Here is a 13,981-nt window from a genome sequence, read left to right as displayed (position 1 = left end):
CCGAGCACTAGAAAGGCTCTGCAAGAGGGGAAGGCCCTGTGCTCCCACTCAGCCTCTGCGGTGAGAAGGACTGAGGGAGCAGGCAGACTGGGGAAAGCCCTGTAGCCTCGTGTCCCCAGGCCCCCACGGTGATGCACAGCCTCCTGAGGCTGTGGGGTGTGCGGTGGGTTAGATCACATGAGACCTCTGGTGCCCACAACAACAACAAACATTTATTAGAGTGAGTGTTGACTCTCCTCACCCCACACTTACTCTGATGGGGTGCCAGACAATGCTCTGTCCGGCCCACAGTGTGAGAATGAGTCCTCTCCTGCTCCTTCCCTGTGTATGCTGGAGATCCCCACAAGTCAGACCCATGGCAGGGAGGAGAAATTCAGTCCTGCTGCAGTGCACAAATTCTAAAAGAAAAGCCTCCCCTGTGTAGTGCTCATAATGCCACCTTCTTCCATCTGGGAGGGCAGCCTGAGGCAAACAAAACTTTTCCAAAGAGGGGAGGGGCAGTGGGATAAGTCTCCCAAAGTGTCTCTGCTCCCACTGAAATGCAGGCAGGCAAGATCCTAGCGGGCAGCAGGGCAGCAGCACAGAGGAAGGAGGCAGCCCAACGGGCCAAAGGAGTCCATCTGCTCATTCAGAGCACACAACAGGCTTCCCTGAGATCTTCAGGTCATCGAAGGGCAGCAAGGCAAGGAGCTGCAAAGACCAAGGGTATGGACATGTAAGCATCCAGGGCTGTGTCTCCACCAAGCTGGGGTAGGGGCCCAAATCTTCCCCCCACCCAGTCCTCCAGCCTCCCGCATCCCCAGGGAAGTGCCAAGAAGCCCTATCTAGGCTTTTCCTAGGGCTCGAGGCAAAAGGCAGTTATCCCACACATCACAGAGCCAATGCTTACAACATACAGGGAAGGACAGGAACAGCTGGAAACTCCTCCCAGGAGAGTCCCTCTAATCATCCAACTCCTGCACCCCCTGACACACTTGCAGAGCCACAGGCTTCCCCGCACAGAGACTCACATCATCGTTGCCATCAGCCAGGTCCTGAGCTGTCTCGTTCTCCATGTTCCTCAGCAGGGTGTCAGCCCCGGAGTGCGAGAGGATGGCGGCGATGGCAGCGTCCCTGCGGCCCACGGCCAGGTGCAGCGGAGTGCACCCGTTGTACATCTGTGCATCCACGAAGGCCCCGTGGCGCAGCAGGAACTGCACAGCCCTACGGTTGTGGCACTCCACAGCCAGGTGCAACGGGGTCTTCCCGCTCGTGCCCTCCTGCAACCCACAGATCACAAGGGGGTGGGTGGGGGGTCCCTCAGATGGGCCCTGCAGCACCCACCCACACCCCCTTGACTGAGTGCAGAGGGCAGTCCCCACCCTGATTGCTGTCACAGCACCCAACAACATCTCAAGGACCTTTACTCTCTGCTCCCTCAAAATTCAGTGCTCCCAAGCCTCATAGGGGCTGAAGGGAGTGCCCAAAGGAAAGACCCACCGTCCCAGCCTTTACAAAACATCACACCATGCCCAGTCTTACCCGAACATCAATGTTGGCACCACTCTCCAGCAGCAGAGACATCATAGGGATGTTCCCTTTCAAGGTACTGATGTGCAGACAGGCCAAGCCTGTGATGGGGAGGCAGAAGAGAGAGCCACAGTCAGCCCAGACCACCCTGGGGCATACCAATCCCAGCTGCATTCCCATTCTGCTGTGCTCCTGGATCCCTGCATACACATCTCATGGTCTCTGCCCTAATCTGGCCATCACCTCTGCCACTGTGCTGCCCCCAGGTGTCACCTTGCCAGTTCTGGAGCTGCAGGTCCTGGTGGTGCCCATGGGGCTGAGCAGTGCCATCCGGTGTGGCTGTGCCCTCCAGCAGCTGCTGGGCACACTGCAGGTGCTGCTGCTCGCAGGCCAAGTGCAGCGGGGTGTTGCCATTGCGGTCCTGCAGCCCGGGGTTCACTCCCTTGTGGATCAGTGCCTGGATCACGCTGGGCTGCTCCAGGTACACAGCCAGGTGGAGCGGGGTCTGCAGAGAAATTAGAGAGGGGAGAGATGTCACAAGGGGTCCCCGGCTGGGTAATAAGTGATATAGACGTTATCATTTATAGAAGGTTGATTTTTTAAAAATTTACTAAGAAACCCATGCTTTTATAGACAGTTATGATAGAGCTGGACCTAACTGGTCCTCTAATTAAAATACTATCACTACTGCTTAATTAAGAAACTGCCCTTTGGTAAACAAATCTCTGTAGCACATTCCCCATATTCACAATACTAGGTGTAGTAAGTTAAGATAAGAATTGTTTCTCATTCTTTTCTCTGATCTTCTCACGTCCTTTCCCAGAACAATGCCTGGGAAAGTAGTGTTTCTCTCTGTGGCCAGAGAGCTGTTGCCACAGGGGAGGATGCCCTTGGGACAGGAGGTATGCTGAGCCCCACCAGTCTCCAGGAGCTAGCCTGGCAGCCAGAGCTGAGTGCCACGCAGGACACCCCCATCCCTGTGGTGACATTACATGTGGTTGGCACTATGGCTGGCACTGGTGGGGTCACACAGCTTGCTGTTCCCCTGCACCTCAGCTCACGGATCACCCACAGAGACATCTCATTCTCCCAAGTTATCTACCCTGCCACATTCAAGCCATGCCTCTTCCATGGCTGTCTGCAATGTCCTGGGGCCTTGCAAAGAAACTCTTCCCCCCACAGTGCTGGGAGCTGCCACACTTCTCTCTCAGGGTATCTCCACCTCCCTTATTCCCCCCCCCTGCAAAGAGGCTGCACACACAGGACCTTCACCATGCTCTGGGGGAAGCAGGTGTGGGCTCCTGGGGAAGGGCCAGATGGATTGAGCAGCTATCCAGGCAACAGCCTGTGGCATTTCTCTTCCTCCCATCTTCTGCCTATCACAACAGCATACCTGGAAAAGATCATTTTGGATCTCCAGCACCTCCCTGGGTAGTTGAGCGATGCAGCAGAGTGCTACAGCTGGGACACAGTGGATAATGGCCAGATGAACCAACCTACAGAGGGTTAATGGTGACAGGAGAGAAAAAAAGAGAAAAATAAGTCCCAAGTGCCATGCTCAGGAGCAGAGATCCTTCCCTGCTGCATGAAGGAAAAATCTCCCTGCTTCCTCCAGTCTCCTTCCCTCCAGCTTGGAGGTACTCCATCTTGCCCTCTCTCTGGGGAAGCTCAGCAGAGGGCCAAGGCAGGAACATGGTCTGAGGCTCCACGTGGCAATCCTTTACTCTGATCCCCACGGGGAACAGTCCCTCCTGTCCCTGCTAAGCAGCACAGGATCCTCCCTCAGACCTCACAGCATGTGTAGAGTTTCAGTCTGGCACTGCCCAAAGCCAGGCCTCCAATCCTTTGGTGTAGGTCCAAAGAGCCTGGGATGTCTTTCCCAGAGTCCAGGAGCTGTGGAGAGAGGTCTGGGCTCTGGCAGCTACCCGGGGAATTCCAGTTCCCTGCTGCCAGCTGCACACTGTACTTCTGCTTTCCCTCCACAAAGGCAAACAGCCAAAGCTGAGCAGGAGCCCAGGGCTGGTCCAAGATCACCTGCATGGCACAGTCCACATGGCAGGCGATCTGCCGGTCCCACAGTGATTTCCTCTTCTCTCCCCCACATCCTTCCCTTTCAGCACTGCCATGGCAGCGCTGGCACGCAGCCCGCCAGCACAGGGGACACCAGGGATGCAGCTGTCAGAGCTTGGTGGCAAGCAGGGAGCTCTGGTCCTCAGGACTGTGGTCCCCACAGCTATGGGGTGGCCAGACACCCGAGTCCCCCAGCCCAAGGACAGGTCTGGTTTCCAGACGGCTCCTGCACAGTCAGAAGAGAAGTGAGAGCAGAACAGAGGCAGCGCTGAGAGGGAATTTCCAGCCTCCCCTGCCAACCTCCTGTCTCCCAGCTCCCCCACACTGAAGGGCCCATCCTCCCACCACAGGGCAGCCCCCACAGGTCAAACCTGGCCACCGTGGTCAGCAGGCAGCATCTCCCACTCTGCACAGCAGGGCAGGCATGAGCTCAGCCTCCTGACCCTCACCACTGCACCAGAGGCCCTGGGTGGCCTCTGTCTCTGGAAAGAACCAGCTCCAAACTAAAGGCTGGGCTCTGCCATCCACGCTGCTTTGATGGAGACTGACAGGGCCAAGAGATGGAGGGTGAGAGCTGTGCCACTCCTGGCAAGACACCTCACTCTCCAGACAGTCCAGCTTTGGGATGCCACCTGCAATGTTTGGCGTAAAGAGCATCCCTCCACAGGTAGGAGAACAGCACCTGGCCCTAAAGAACTGCAGACAAGAAGTGGGGCTGGGGCTGTCTTTTTGCCAGTTGCACTGGGACATGAATGTGCTGAGAAGCTCAAAGGCCAGTCCTCAAGAATGTGTTTTATTGACCTCTTCCCAAGTCCTGCTTGAAGATCAAGCCAGCATCTGGAACCCCAGGCATCTTCAGCTGAAACCTGATTTTGAAGGCAAAGTGCACTTTACAGTTTCTAAAGGCCAGTTCCTCTCCACCTGCTGCCAGGGACAGGCTGTGCCCAACAGGAGAGGCTTTGTCCCCGGGGAAGCCCCAGGTTATGTTGCAGCAGGGAATTCCCCGCTGGAAGGGGAGGCCACCCACACTTGCTTGCCTCTGCACAGCCATGGGGTGCCCCTCACTGCCAGCACTCCCAGGGCCATGGGCAGGGTCTGGCCACCCTCCATGGACCATGAGGCAGAGGCACAGCCAAGGGGCCCAGCCCAGGAACAAGGCAACCAGCCGCAAGGACAGCGCTCCCCTCATCAGGCTTTTACTGACCCAGCTTAGGTGTGATCTGAGCAGGGAGCTTCCCTGCTGGCTTTGGCATCGGTCCCTGTGGTAGCACCTCAGCTGAGGCGCCCTTTGCACACTTGCAGGGACAGCCCCTGTTTCTCCAAACCTGCTCCCAGGGCACCACGTCCGGGAAGAGGCTGCAGGATCTGCCTTCTTCAGGTACAGCAGAGTTAAGGCTGCTCAAATAAGGGACTTTCCAGGGCTATTCAGCTTGAACTTTAAACCGCTGGTGCTTTCGCTTTCCAGAGCCTCGCTGGGCTCCCAGGGGAGAGAGCAGCGCTCATGCTTGTGTCCCACGGCCGACAGCCCTGGTGCCCCAGGAATCCCCCGGGCCCCTGTGTCACTGCCCACGCCACACTGCACTGTCATGTGGGGACGAGCGGGGCGGTCACCCGGGGGAGACGGAAACCCCCGAGCAGCCTCTGCCCCTGCAGCACCTCGCTTGCCCTGGCCTAGCTGCCTTTGCAGCTCAACAAGGCTCAGGGCTGGGCTGACACTGCGCTAGTTTGGGCATCCCTGCTGCAGAGGCACCGGGGTGACCATTCCCCTGGGCAGAGCTCCGGCTTTCACCTCCAACTGGGATGTGCGTGCTTTGAAGGATTGCTTTCCCCCTCCCCCTTCCTTCTCCACCCGGATGCAGCCTCCTCCTGGGCTTTCATTTCTGCATTCGTTCCCGCCTTTCCTCATTATCAGCCCTCAACTTCCTGAAATGGCTGCAAGAACCTGAGCTTCTTGGGGGAATCATCACAAGGCCACTGGGCTGGGAGGAGCTCACCAGGAGCACATGTGCACTGAGGCATTCTGTGCCACCGGCAGTGCTGCCAGCCAGGAACTGGGACTGTCTCCTCACTCAGGAAACCTCTTACACCCAGGAGACCCGAGGGGCAGGAATAGTGCCAATCTCCACTTTCTTCCACCTCTCTCTGTGTCACAGCAGCCAAGTGGTCCAGCTGCTGATGGGCTGCTGTGTGCTGGCACACGGTGTGCCAGAGCCAGGGCATGGCAATGGAGAGACCCACTCGCTGCCAGAACCCCTCTGTGCCCGGCCACAGCAGTGTGCCCTTGCCAGAACAAGCCCTCTGCCCTGCCATACTCAGATCCTTGCCCATCCCGGGCTGCCTGCACATCTCCCCTCTGCTTTCCTCCACTTGCCTGCCCCCTCCCTCCCATGCTCTTGCCTGCAGTGCACCTGGCTGCGGCCACAGGGCTGGGTGCCCAGCAGGAACAGTCAGAAAGGGCAACAGGGAGTTTTGAAAAGGGCACGGGATGGAGGAGCTATGAGCAAGGGAAACACAGCAGGAGCACAGACTGCTGGGGTCATTCTCAGCTTTTCCACTCGCTCACCAACTCTGTCCTGGCATAAGGGGACTCAACACTCTGAATCACAAAGGCACAGGACATCCCCGGCACAAAGTTATCTACCCCTGCAGCAGAGAGGTTGGGGCTATCCCTGGGGATATCCCAGGGAAATGAACTTGCCATGCCCAAAGTGATCCTAGCTTAGGCACAGGAAAGTATCTATTTCCACAGTGCTGTCCATCTCCAACTTCTGAGTGACCTTAAGTGTCCAGTAGGAAAAGTTTCCACACATGAGGACTGGAGGCAGGAGAACAGCGTAAGGAGTGACACCCAGCTCTGACACACAAGCAGAACGGATGAAGTCTCACCAGTTCTCTGGCTATCCTTTTCCATCTCTCTAGAAAAGGAGCTGACCATGCAGATCCCCCCATCTGTAGAGCAAGACACCTTGTCTACAAAGTAGCCTCACCCTTCACCATATCACCCCAGAAGCACCTTAATCAGGAGATCCAGCATGCAACTGAATTTGCTTTGAAAAGTTCTTTCCCTCTCTAGATAAGGTCCCTGCCTGCAGCAGGAACAGCTCATTCCCAGCTCCTTGTTTTGGCTGAGTGGAGCAGTAGATCATGCAAACAATTCACACAAGAGAAACCTGCTCAGGGTAGGAAATGGCCCAGCAGCAAAAGAAAAGAGAAAAGGGAGGAGGAAAAGAGCAGGGGAATTCCAGGCTTACCCTGCTCTCCTGTTCCAGCCCTGTAACCTGCACTGCTAACCGCTTCCTCAGCCACCAGCATGAACCTCTGCCAGTGGCTTAGCAAGCACAGCTCATCCTGCCCTGCAGCCCTGAACCAGCCCAGCCTGGCTCCCTTCCTTCCTCCCCACATACCAGTGCAATGCTGCCCTGATCCATAGAGCTGCTCCAGCTGCCCTCTGGCAGCTCCAAGTGAGCACTGATCTCAGCTGCCTTATCCCATCTTCTGTGCTCCTGCCCTGCAGGTTTCATCATCCCTTCCCTGGGAAAGGCAATCCTTGAGTTTGAGTGGAGGGGGGTTTGGGATGGGACTGGAGAGAGGTTGCAGCTAGAGGGATGCAAAGCCCTTTCAGCCACGTTGGGTTCAGCATTCCTGATCTCCAGTCTGGGCAGCAGCTGCTTCCCAGCCTGCTGCTCCTGGGGCCAGAGTGAGGGGTGGGAACTGAGAGGTGAGCAGAGGAGACAGTCTCACCTTTCCTGGGGTGCCCTGCAGAGGGTCTGGTCTGAGTGCTTGAGGATGAGGGAAGCTGGAGGCTGACTGGCAGGAGAGGCAGAAGGGCTGTGGGCACCCTGTTTTTCAGTGAGGTGGGGACAAGAAGGTACCCTGCTGACCTCATAACCTCTAGATTCTTCACCCACACATTTGAGAGTTTTGCTCCATTTCTGAGCAGATGGTGGCTCTGGGATTGCAGAAGCACTACACATCAGATGCATGTGGGCTGTTCCCTGCAAAACAAGGGGCCTGTCCCACACTACTATCTAGGCACAGATGGGCCAAGCCAGAAAACAGGTCAGCCCACCCAAGCAGGGGCCAGCCACCATCAGAGAAGCACGACGAACAACTTCAATAAAAGCAGCAAACATCCCAAAAAGTCCATTGACTGTGGACAGTCTGTTTCAAACAGAGCAAACTCACACCTGACTCCTTGGGAGGCAAATACATTCTACAGTTTCTGTACACAAAGAGATATCTTAAGATCAGGAGAGCCTCTCACAAGAGGAAAGCGCCTGGACTTTGCCAGAGCCTGTACAACACACCCTAGCAATCATTTACAACCCCACAGATATCCTCACTGGCTCAGGATTTTCTTTTAATGAGGCACAAGCCATGGGTCTAAGATGCCTCAGGGCCCCCCTTCAGCTCTGGATGTGCCGCAGTCAGAGGGGCTTCCCAGCTCTGTGACAGAGAGCATCCCACACAGCCCACTGATAGGCACACAGCAGCCACTCTCACAGCTCACAGCCCACAAGCTCTTCCTACACAGTCAGGTCTGACTCCTCATTTTTTCACATTGTACTAAAAAAACCCAAACTCAAGCCAATAAAAAATAACAAAATTTTGTGTTTAATTAGCTGAGCTCAACCCTGTCCCAGCAGCAGTCAAGCCTGCCTGCAGAGTGCAAGGACCTGAAGCCCTCTGCCCCTTGGCTGATCTGTTACAGCCAAGCTTCTGCATCCCAGGATACGGAAATTTCCAGCCATTCTTTCCTTTCCTCTGTGCTGAAGTTCCCTGTGTTTATCCCCAGCTCCGAGGCAAACCTAGGCAGGTGGAAAGTTTGAATAAACTTCCTCCAGGCCAGGCTGAAGTCATCCAAACAGGGAAAAAAACCTCCTGCCTGCACGAGCTCAGAAGGCTGCCAGGACTTACCCATTTTACTCCAGGGCTGTATGTGTGTGACCCCTGCAGCAGCCAGAAACTTCTGGGGCATTCCAAAGCAACTTGTGCAGAGCTGCCTGGCCTTGCTTAGAGGGACACCATGCTCTCCTGTTTACCAAACTCCTGAGCACACACAGAGGAAGAGCTGAAAGTTCAGGGACAGGGAACTGGACACAGGAAAATCTCCCTCCTGGCAGACCCATGTTAGGATTCACTTTCTCCAATGCCCCACAATTAGCAGCATGCTAGGGAATAACTTGGGATGGACTTGAATCCTGGCAGTCAAGCAAGGTTTTTGAAGACTCTCTGGTAAAACCAAGAGCATCTCCACTTTCCATTAACTGTGGCCATCCCACTGCTGGGCAGCTGGCAACAGCCCAGCAAAGCAGGGGGACTCCCAGCCTGACCAGCAACAAGGTGTGCTCCCTGCATCTGGCTTCTTTAATCCTTCTCCTAAAACCGAGTCTCTCCAGTCCTCTGTTTCTTTGTCCTTCCTTCCCTTTCTTTTATCTTCGCTGTCACGCTCTGAGCACTCCCCCAGGTGCACAGGGGTTTGGCAACACCCTCGTACAGCGGGGCGAGCAGTGAGAAAACAGCCAAACTGGAGCAGGCAACCTGAATGGGAACAGCCTCTATTCCCCTGCTCAGGGAAGATCTCCAGCCCAAGACCACACGACTGGAGAGGGTTATGGTTGGCACATGCCAATGAATGGTTAGAAGTGGCTCTTGGCCCCTTGAAGATGAGCCTCATGCTCAGTGACAGCCTGTGCAGGCAAGGGAGGCCCCTTCACTACCACCATGTGAAGAGTTCAGAACAGCAGCTCCCACGGGGCCCTGATTTTACACGATTAACTGTCCCCAAGCCCTGGTTAAGGCATTTCAGCCCACGAGTCACTGGCACGTGATTTCTTATCAGCAGATGGGGCATCACTTGTCTCTGGTGGAAGGAGGAAGTCAGGCTTCCTCTGCTCTCCTCCCTCCCTGAAACGCACACCCAACCAAAACCACGCAGTCCCATTTTCCATCTCAAGGAGGCTTAGGTCTTCCTTCTGTGATCGAGCTGGGGTCCCTCAACCTTCACCCCTGCAGAGGTGCTGCATTGCTTTGCATACAGAGCCTGCATAAGACAGTCACTCTCCTGCAGAGGCACAGTTCCCAGCCTTTCCATAACCACCACATCAGGTACAATGGCAGAAAGTGGTGTGTGGCCCAAGGACCAGCACGGGCACGAAGGAAAACATGTTTTTAAGTTTAAGATAGACTATACAGTCCTAGAGAGAGGAAACTGCTTAACTTCACACTCTCACGAATCAACTCTGCCTCTCCAGAGCTGGCAGAGGCTGACATCAGCCCAAGGAAATGGGGAGGTTTTCTCTTGTGCTGGAACAAAAGCAGGTGATCCCTTCACACCCCATTTCACCTCCAAAGAGCTGGTCCCACACTCATCCTTTTCCCAGGAAGGTGGAATTGTGCACCTGCCAGGTGAGGTGAGGAAGGACTCGGTTTCCTCAGTGAATCCTCACAAAGGCTGAGGTGGTCTGGAGGCTGGGGCACAACAATAAATCAGCCTGCAGTCTCCTCGGAGGCAGCCAGGCCCACAGCTGGAAAGCCACTATCATTCACTTCCACACAGAGCAGTCCCATCAGGACCCAAGTCAGCAGAAAAGGAGTTTGTTTACATGGAAGAGACAGGTATTTGGAGCTGTAGGTCACAAGATGGATGCTTGGAGACCATTTGAGTTTGAGCGCACAGGGCTTGTTCTCCACCTGCCCACACGATAAGCAGGATACAGATCACTGCCCAAAGTGCACCCACCATCTTCCGCTTGCCACCCCACTCCTCATGCTCGACTTCTCCTGCCCTCACAGCTGAGCCACACTCTCTTCTTGGGAACTGATGTGCCTTATTACTGCAGCTCTGACTTCCCTGAGGCAGAGGGGCTGCCAGTGGCACGAGGGAGCCACGAGAGGATGACATTTGGGCAAATAATTCTTGGAAGACAGCACCCACGCATTTCACTGGTCATTATACCCCGGTCCTTCCTGTTAGCCAATTTCCTTCCTGCCAAAGTGAGACTCCTTCTAACTTTGGGCACAAGGAGAGACAGCTTTAGCCCCATTGCTTCATCCTGCTGGCTCTGACGCTCCTCTGCGGAGGCAGGCAGGCAGGTAGGGAGGTATCCAATCAGGATCCTGCTGACACTCCAACCGCCCAAGCATGTGCTCTTCACCTCTGCCTCCACCTCCTGTTTTCACCCCACAAGTGCCAGGCTGACAAACAAGGCACACCTTGAGATGGCACAGGTGGGTAAGTCTGAGGGAGCCATGGACAGTGAAGATTTTCGTTAGATGTAGAGGCAAGACTTTTGCCAGCTCTCTTTGTGCAAGCCCAGTGCTCCTCTCAGCTCAGTACCAGCAAGGGCATCTGGGGAAACAGGAACTATTTAGGCAAAACAACCCCTGGACTTTTTGTATTTTCAAAATTACAATTACAGGAAAGTGTAGTTGCCCAAGTCTTCTGAAATAAAATGATAGTATGATTTTAATTCTCTGCCTGGAGCTGTTTTGTGGCAGACATTTAAAAAAGGCACACAGGGAAACATGCTGCTGACAGAGATGAAAAGAAGAAATGAAGATGGGTTTGTCTGGCCAGATGAAAGGGATGTAGCCTGTGGCCATCTGATCCCTTCTCTCTGGGGACCTTCTGTCACTGGATGAGCAATTGCACCATAGACTTTAGCATCACTATCAGCCCTTACTTGTTTTCACATACAAAACCGGTGGCAGTTCAATGAGTTCTGGGTGCTCTCAGTCCCCATCTGCAATGACCTGAGTGGTGGATGTTCAGCACTTCTAAATATAAATGCCACCTACCTCTGCCGCAGGGTCAGGAGCAGAGACAAGAATAGCGGAGGCACAAATCCACAGCCTCACCACTCTAACCACAAGAATAGTTTTTTTTCCCAGCAGTGGGAGTAGATCCCAGGAAAGCTGTCTCCTGTGTGGACATGGTGAGCCCAGAGCTGTACAACCAGCAGACCTACAGCTCCCTCCCTCCGTCTTAACAGATTTCCTGTTCTGAAATGCACTGTGAGGGAGAGAAAACAGAAGAGCAAAGGCAGCCTCTGAGAGCCTCTCCTGCCTACAGTAACCAAGGCACCACTGATTAATGTTTTCCTAGTTAATAAGATGTTTGCATTAGGTCTCTCCAAGCAAGTCTGACAGGCAAAAGGCTTCAAGCACCAAACAAGACAGCCTCAAGCACTAAAAGCATCTCCAAGCAGCTGCATCTATGGGGCTCACTAATAAAATAGCAAGCATGGAGCCCTGGGCACAGCATGACAGATAAGCCTGGGGGGAAGTGTTACTTCCACACCTCTGATTAAAAGACGCCTGGCTCTCTCCATGGGCACCTTGGCTCTAGTGTTACAGCTGGGAAAACTGGCAAAGCTCCTCCATTCTGAGGAGCCACAGAACCAGCCTGTAGATAGGGCAGCACTAGAAAGCCTGTCTGGGGAGTGTGGGAGGCTGGGTTTAGTGTAACTTCGCTTGCCATGAGATTTCCAGCCAATCCTCAGAACAGATCCCAGAGTCAGCATTAATGAACTAATTAGCAGATCCACAGATTCTTTCCTAACAGGGAAGTAAACACTCAGGCTGTCTCCCAGCTCATCTTCAGCTTCAATCCAGATGTGCTGTGCCAGGCAAGGACAGAGCTTTCTTGCTGCTCTCACTACTGCTTGATCATGCCAGTGCCTCTAAGTTTCTCTTCCTCTTGCACCATTACTCAGTATTAAACTCTAGCCTGGTTTTGGGGCAAAGCTTCGCCCTCAGCTGTGAGAACACTTCGCTCACGCTCTGTGTGTACACTCATGACGAAAACCTTCCATCGAGGGAATGTACAACAGGAAAAATGCTGTGATTAGCTGAAGGTAATTACCAGAAGCCAAACCAAATAACTCCGGCGTGATGCCTCTGCCCTTGAGAGGGCTCTACAGATGTGGGAAGCCCCCCTCGTTAAGAGAAACACTTTGTCACAGAAGCTCAGGAGGGCAGCCCCACATCGGGATGTGCGTCACAACTCTGCCAAAACCCGCGGTTCTGCGGGCAAGTTGGCAAAGCAAGGCGATTCCCACCTGAGAACAAATAGTTCTTGCGTTGCTCGGTTGAGCAGCGTCTAACACGGCCATCGCAAGGTCTTGCCTTGCACAGCTAATCTTGCTTCAGGACTTGCTTACGTGCCCTCTCACGCAGCCAAGCCTTCCCCATTGTAAAGGAAACGGTGCATTCTCTGGGGAACAGGGAGTGGGGGAGGCTTGATTCGCTCTCCCCTTTCTTCTAGTTGCTAGCAGCCCCATGGCAAGTGGAGGTGGGCTTCTATGGTGGGTCCATAATGGGGTGCCTCTCGTCCTGCTCACTCCGCTGGACCTGCCTCAGATACCTCTCAGGGTGGCTCTCACACCTCAGGAGGGTCAGAGGAGTCACCCACCCAAACCAGGATGCCAAGCATCCACGCACACCAAGGCAAGGCGGGAGGCTCTTAGGACAGGGGCCCGGGGAGACCTTAACAACACGGCTGAGCGGATGCTCCTCGGGGGAGGGCTGGGGACCGCGGCAAACACTGCCTGGCTTATCTCTGGCTCCGGCTCCCCGCCGCTGCCAGGGGAGCAGCCGGGGCGGGGGGACAATGGCTCGCAGCTCCCCGGGGGTCACTCACGTGTCTCCGTCCTCCGAAAGGTAGGTGAGGGCGTCCAGCTGCTGCCGGCTGAGCCCCTCGGGCCGGGGCGGCGGCTCCTCGGGGCGGCCCCCCGGAGCCCCCGGCAGCCCGGGCAGAGCCTCGGGCAGAGCCTCGGGCAGAGCCTCGGGCAGAGCCTCGGGCAGAGCCTCGGGCAGAGCCTCGGGCAGGGCGCCGGAGCCGTAGTTGGAATCCAGCCGCTCCTCGGCGGCGGCGGCCTCGGCGAGGGTCTCCTCGGGGGCGGCCGGGGGGCCCTCGGTTGCGGCGGGGGTCTCCCTGCCGCCCGGCAGCGAGCGCAGCGATTCGATGCCCGAGTCGCACTGCCCGTCCTCGCCCTCCCAGCCCGCCGCTTCCTTGCCGCCCGCCGCCCGCGCCATGGCTCAGCGCCCGCCGTCCGCCCGGCCCGGCCCGGGTCCCGCTCCCGGCCCCGCTGCCGGGGGGCTCATGGCCGGAAAGCCGGGCAGCGGCGGCCGGCTCAGGGTCTAAGGCGCCACGGCTCCGCCTCCGCCGCCGCCTCCTGCCCCTGCCCGCACTGAGTCAGCCGCGCCCGGCCGGGATTCCCCCGCCGCGCCCCGCCCCGGCACAACCCGGGGCCGCTGCTCCCGCCCTGCTGTCCGGGGGAGCACAAGCACCGAGGGGGAGGAGAGGCGGCGGCTGCGGCAGTGGGGCCGGCACCCGGGGTGCGCGGGGCACGGAGGCGGCCGCGCTGCGCTGCCCTAGGCCGGGCCGGGCCCCCGCTCT

At 56.1% G+C, this 13,981-nt stretch overlaps 1 protein-coding gene across 1 annotated transcript; it reads right to left on the bottom strand.

Moving 5' to 3' along the window:
• Nucleotides 1-193: 193 nt before the first annotated feature.
• NFKBIE (NFKB inhibitor epsilon) lies at nucleotides 194-13,617 on the bottom strand. Its single transcript, XM_054280377.1, has 6 exons — nucleotides 13,223-13,617; nucleotides 2,903-3,005; nucleotides 1,783-2,014; nucleotides 1,522-1,610; nucleotides 1,011-1,259; nucleotides 194-690 (listed from the first exon to the last, which is right to left on the bottom strand). The coding sequence occupies exons 1-6, from the start codon at nucleotides 13,615-13,617 to the stop codon at nucleotides 625-627; spliced, it is 1,134 nt and encodes a 377-aa protein (XP_054136352.1). The 3' UTR covers nucleotides 194-624.
• Nucleotides 13,618-13,981: the final 364 nt, after the last annotated feature.

This window comes from Melozone crissalis, unplaced genomic scaffold (assembly GCF_028551555.1).
Source record: "Melozone crissalis strain CALT ecotype California unplaced genomic scaffold, PUWL_Pcris_2 ptg000027l_1, whole genome shotgun sequence".
In the NCBI taxonomy this organism is placed as follows: Eukaryota; Metazoa; Chordata; class Aves; order Passeriformes; family Passerellidae; genus Melozone; species Melozone crissalis.
The sequence above is the reverse complement of the archived record's forward strand: the minus strand, read 5'-3'. Positions and strand labels throughout refer to the sequence as shown.

What these genes read in the sequence shown, in the direction of transcription:
- NFKBIE (XM_054280377.1), bottom strand. Translation starts at nt 13,617, where the DNA reads ATGGCGCGGGCGGCGGGCGGCAAGGAAGCGGCGGGCTGGGAGGGCGAG. An exon ending in GCAGCTCCAGAACTGGCAAG is followed by an intron (nt 1,611 to 1,782) that starts GTGACACCTGGG and finishes TCCCCATCACAG; the next exon opens with GCTTGGCCTGTCTGCACATC. An exon ending in GTGCCAACATTGATGTTCGG is followed by an intron (nt 1,260 to 1,521) that starts GTAAGACTGGGC and finishes TGTGGGTTGCAG; the next exon opens with GAGGGCACGAGCGGGAAGAC.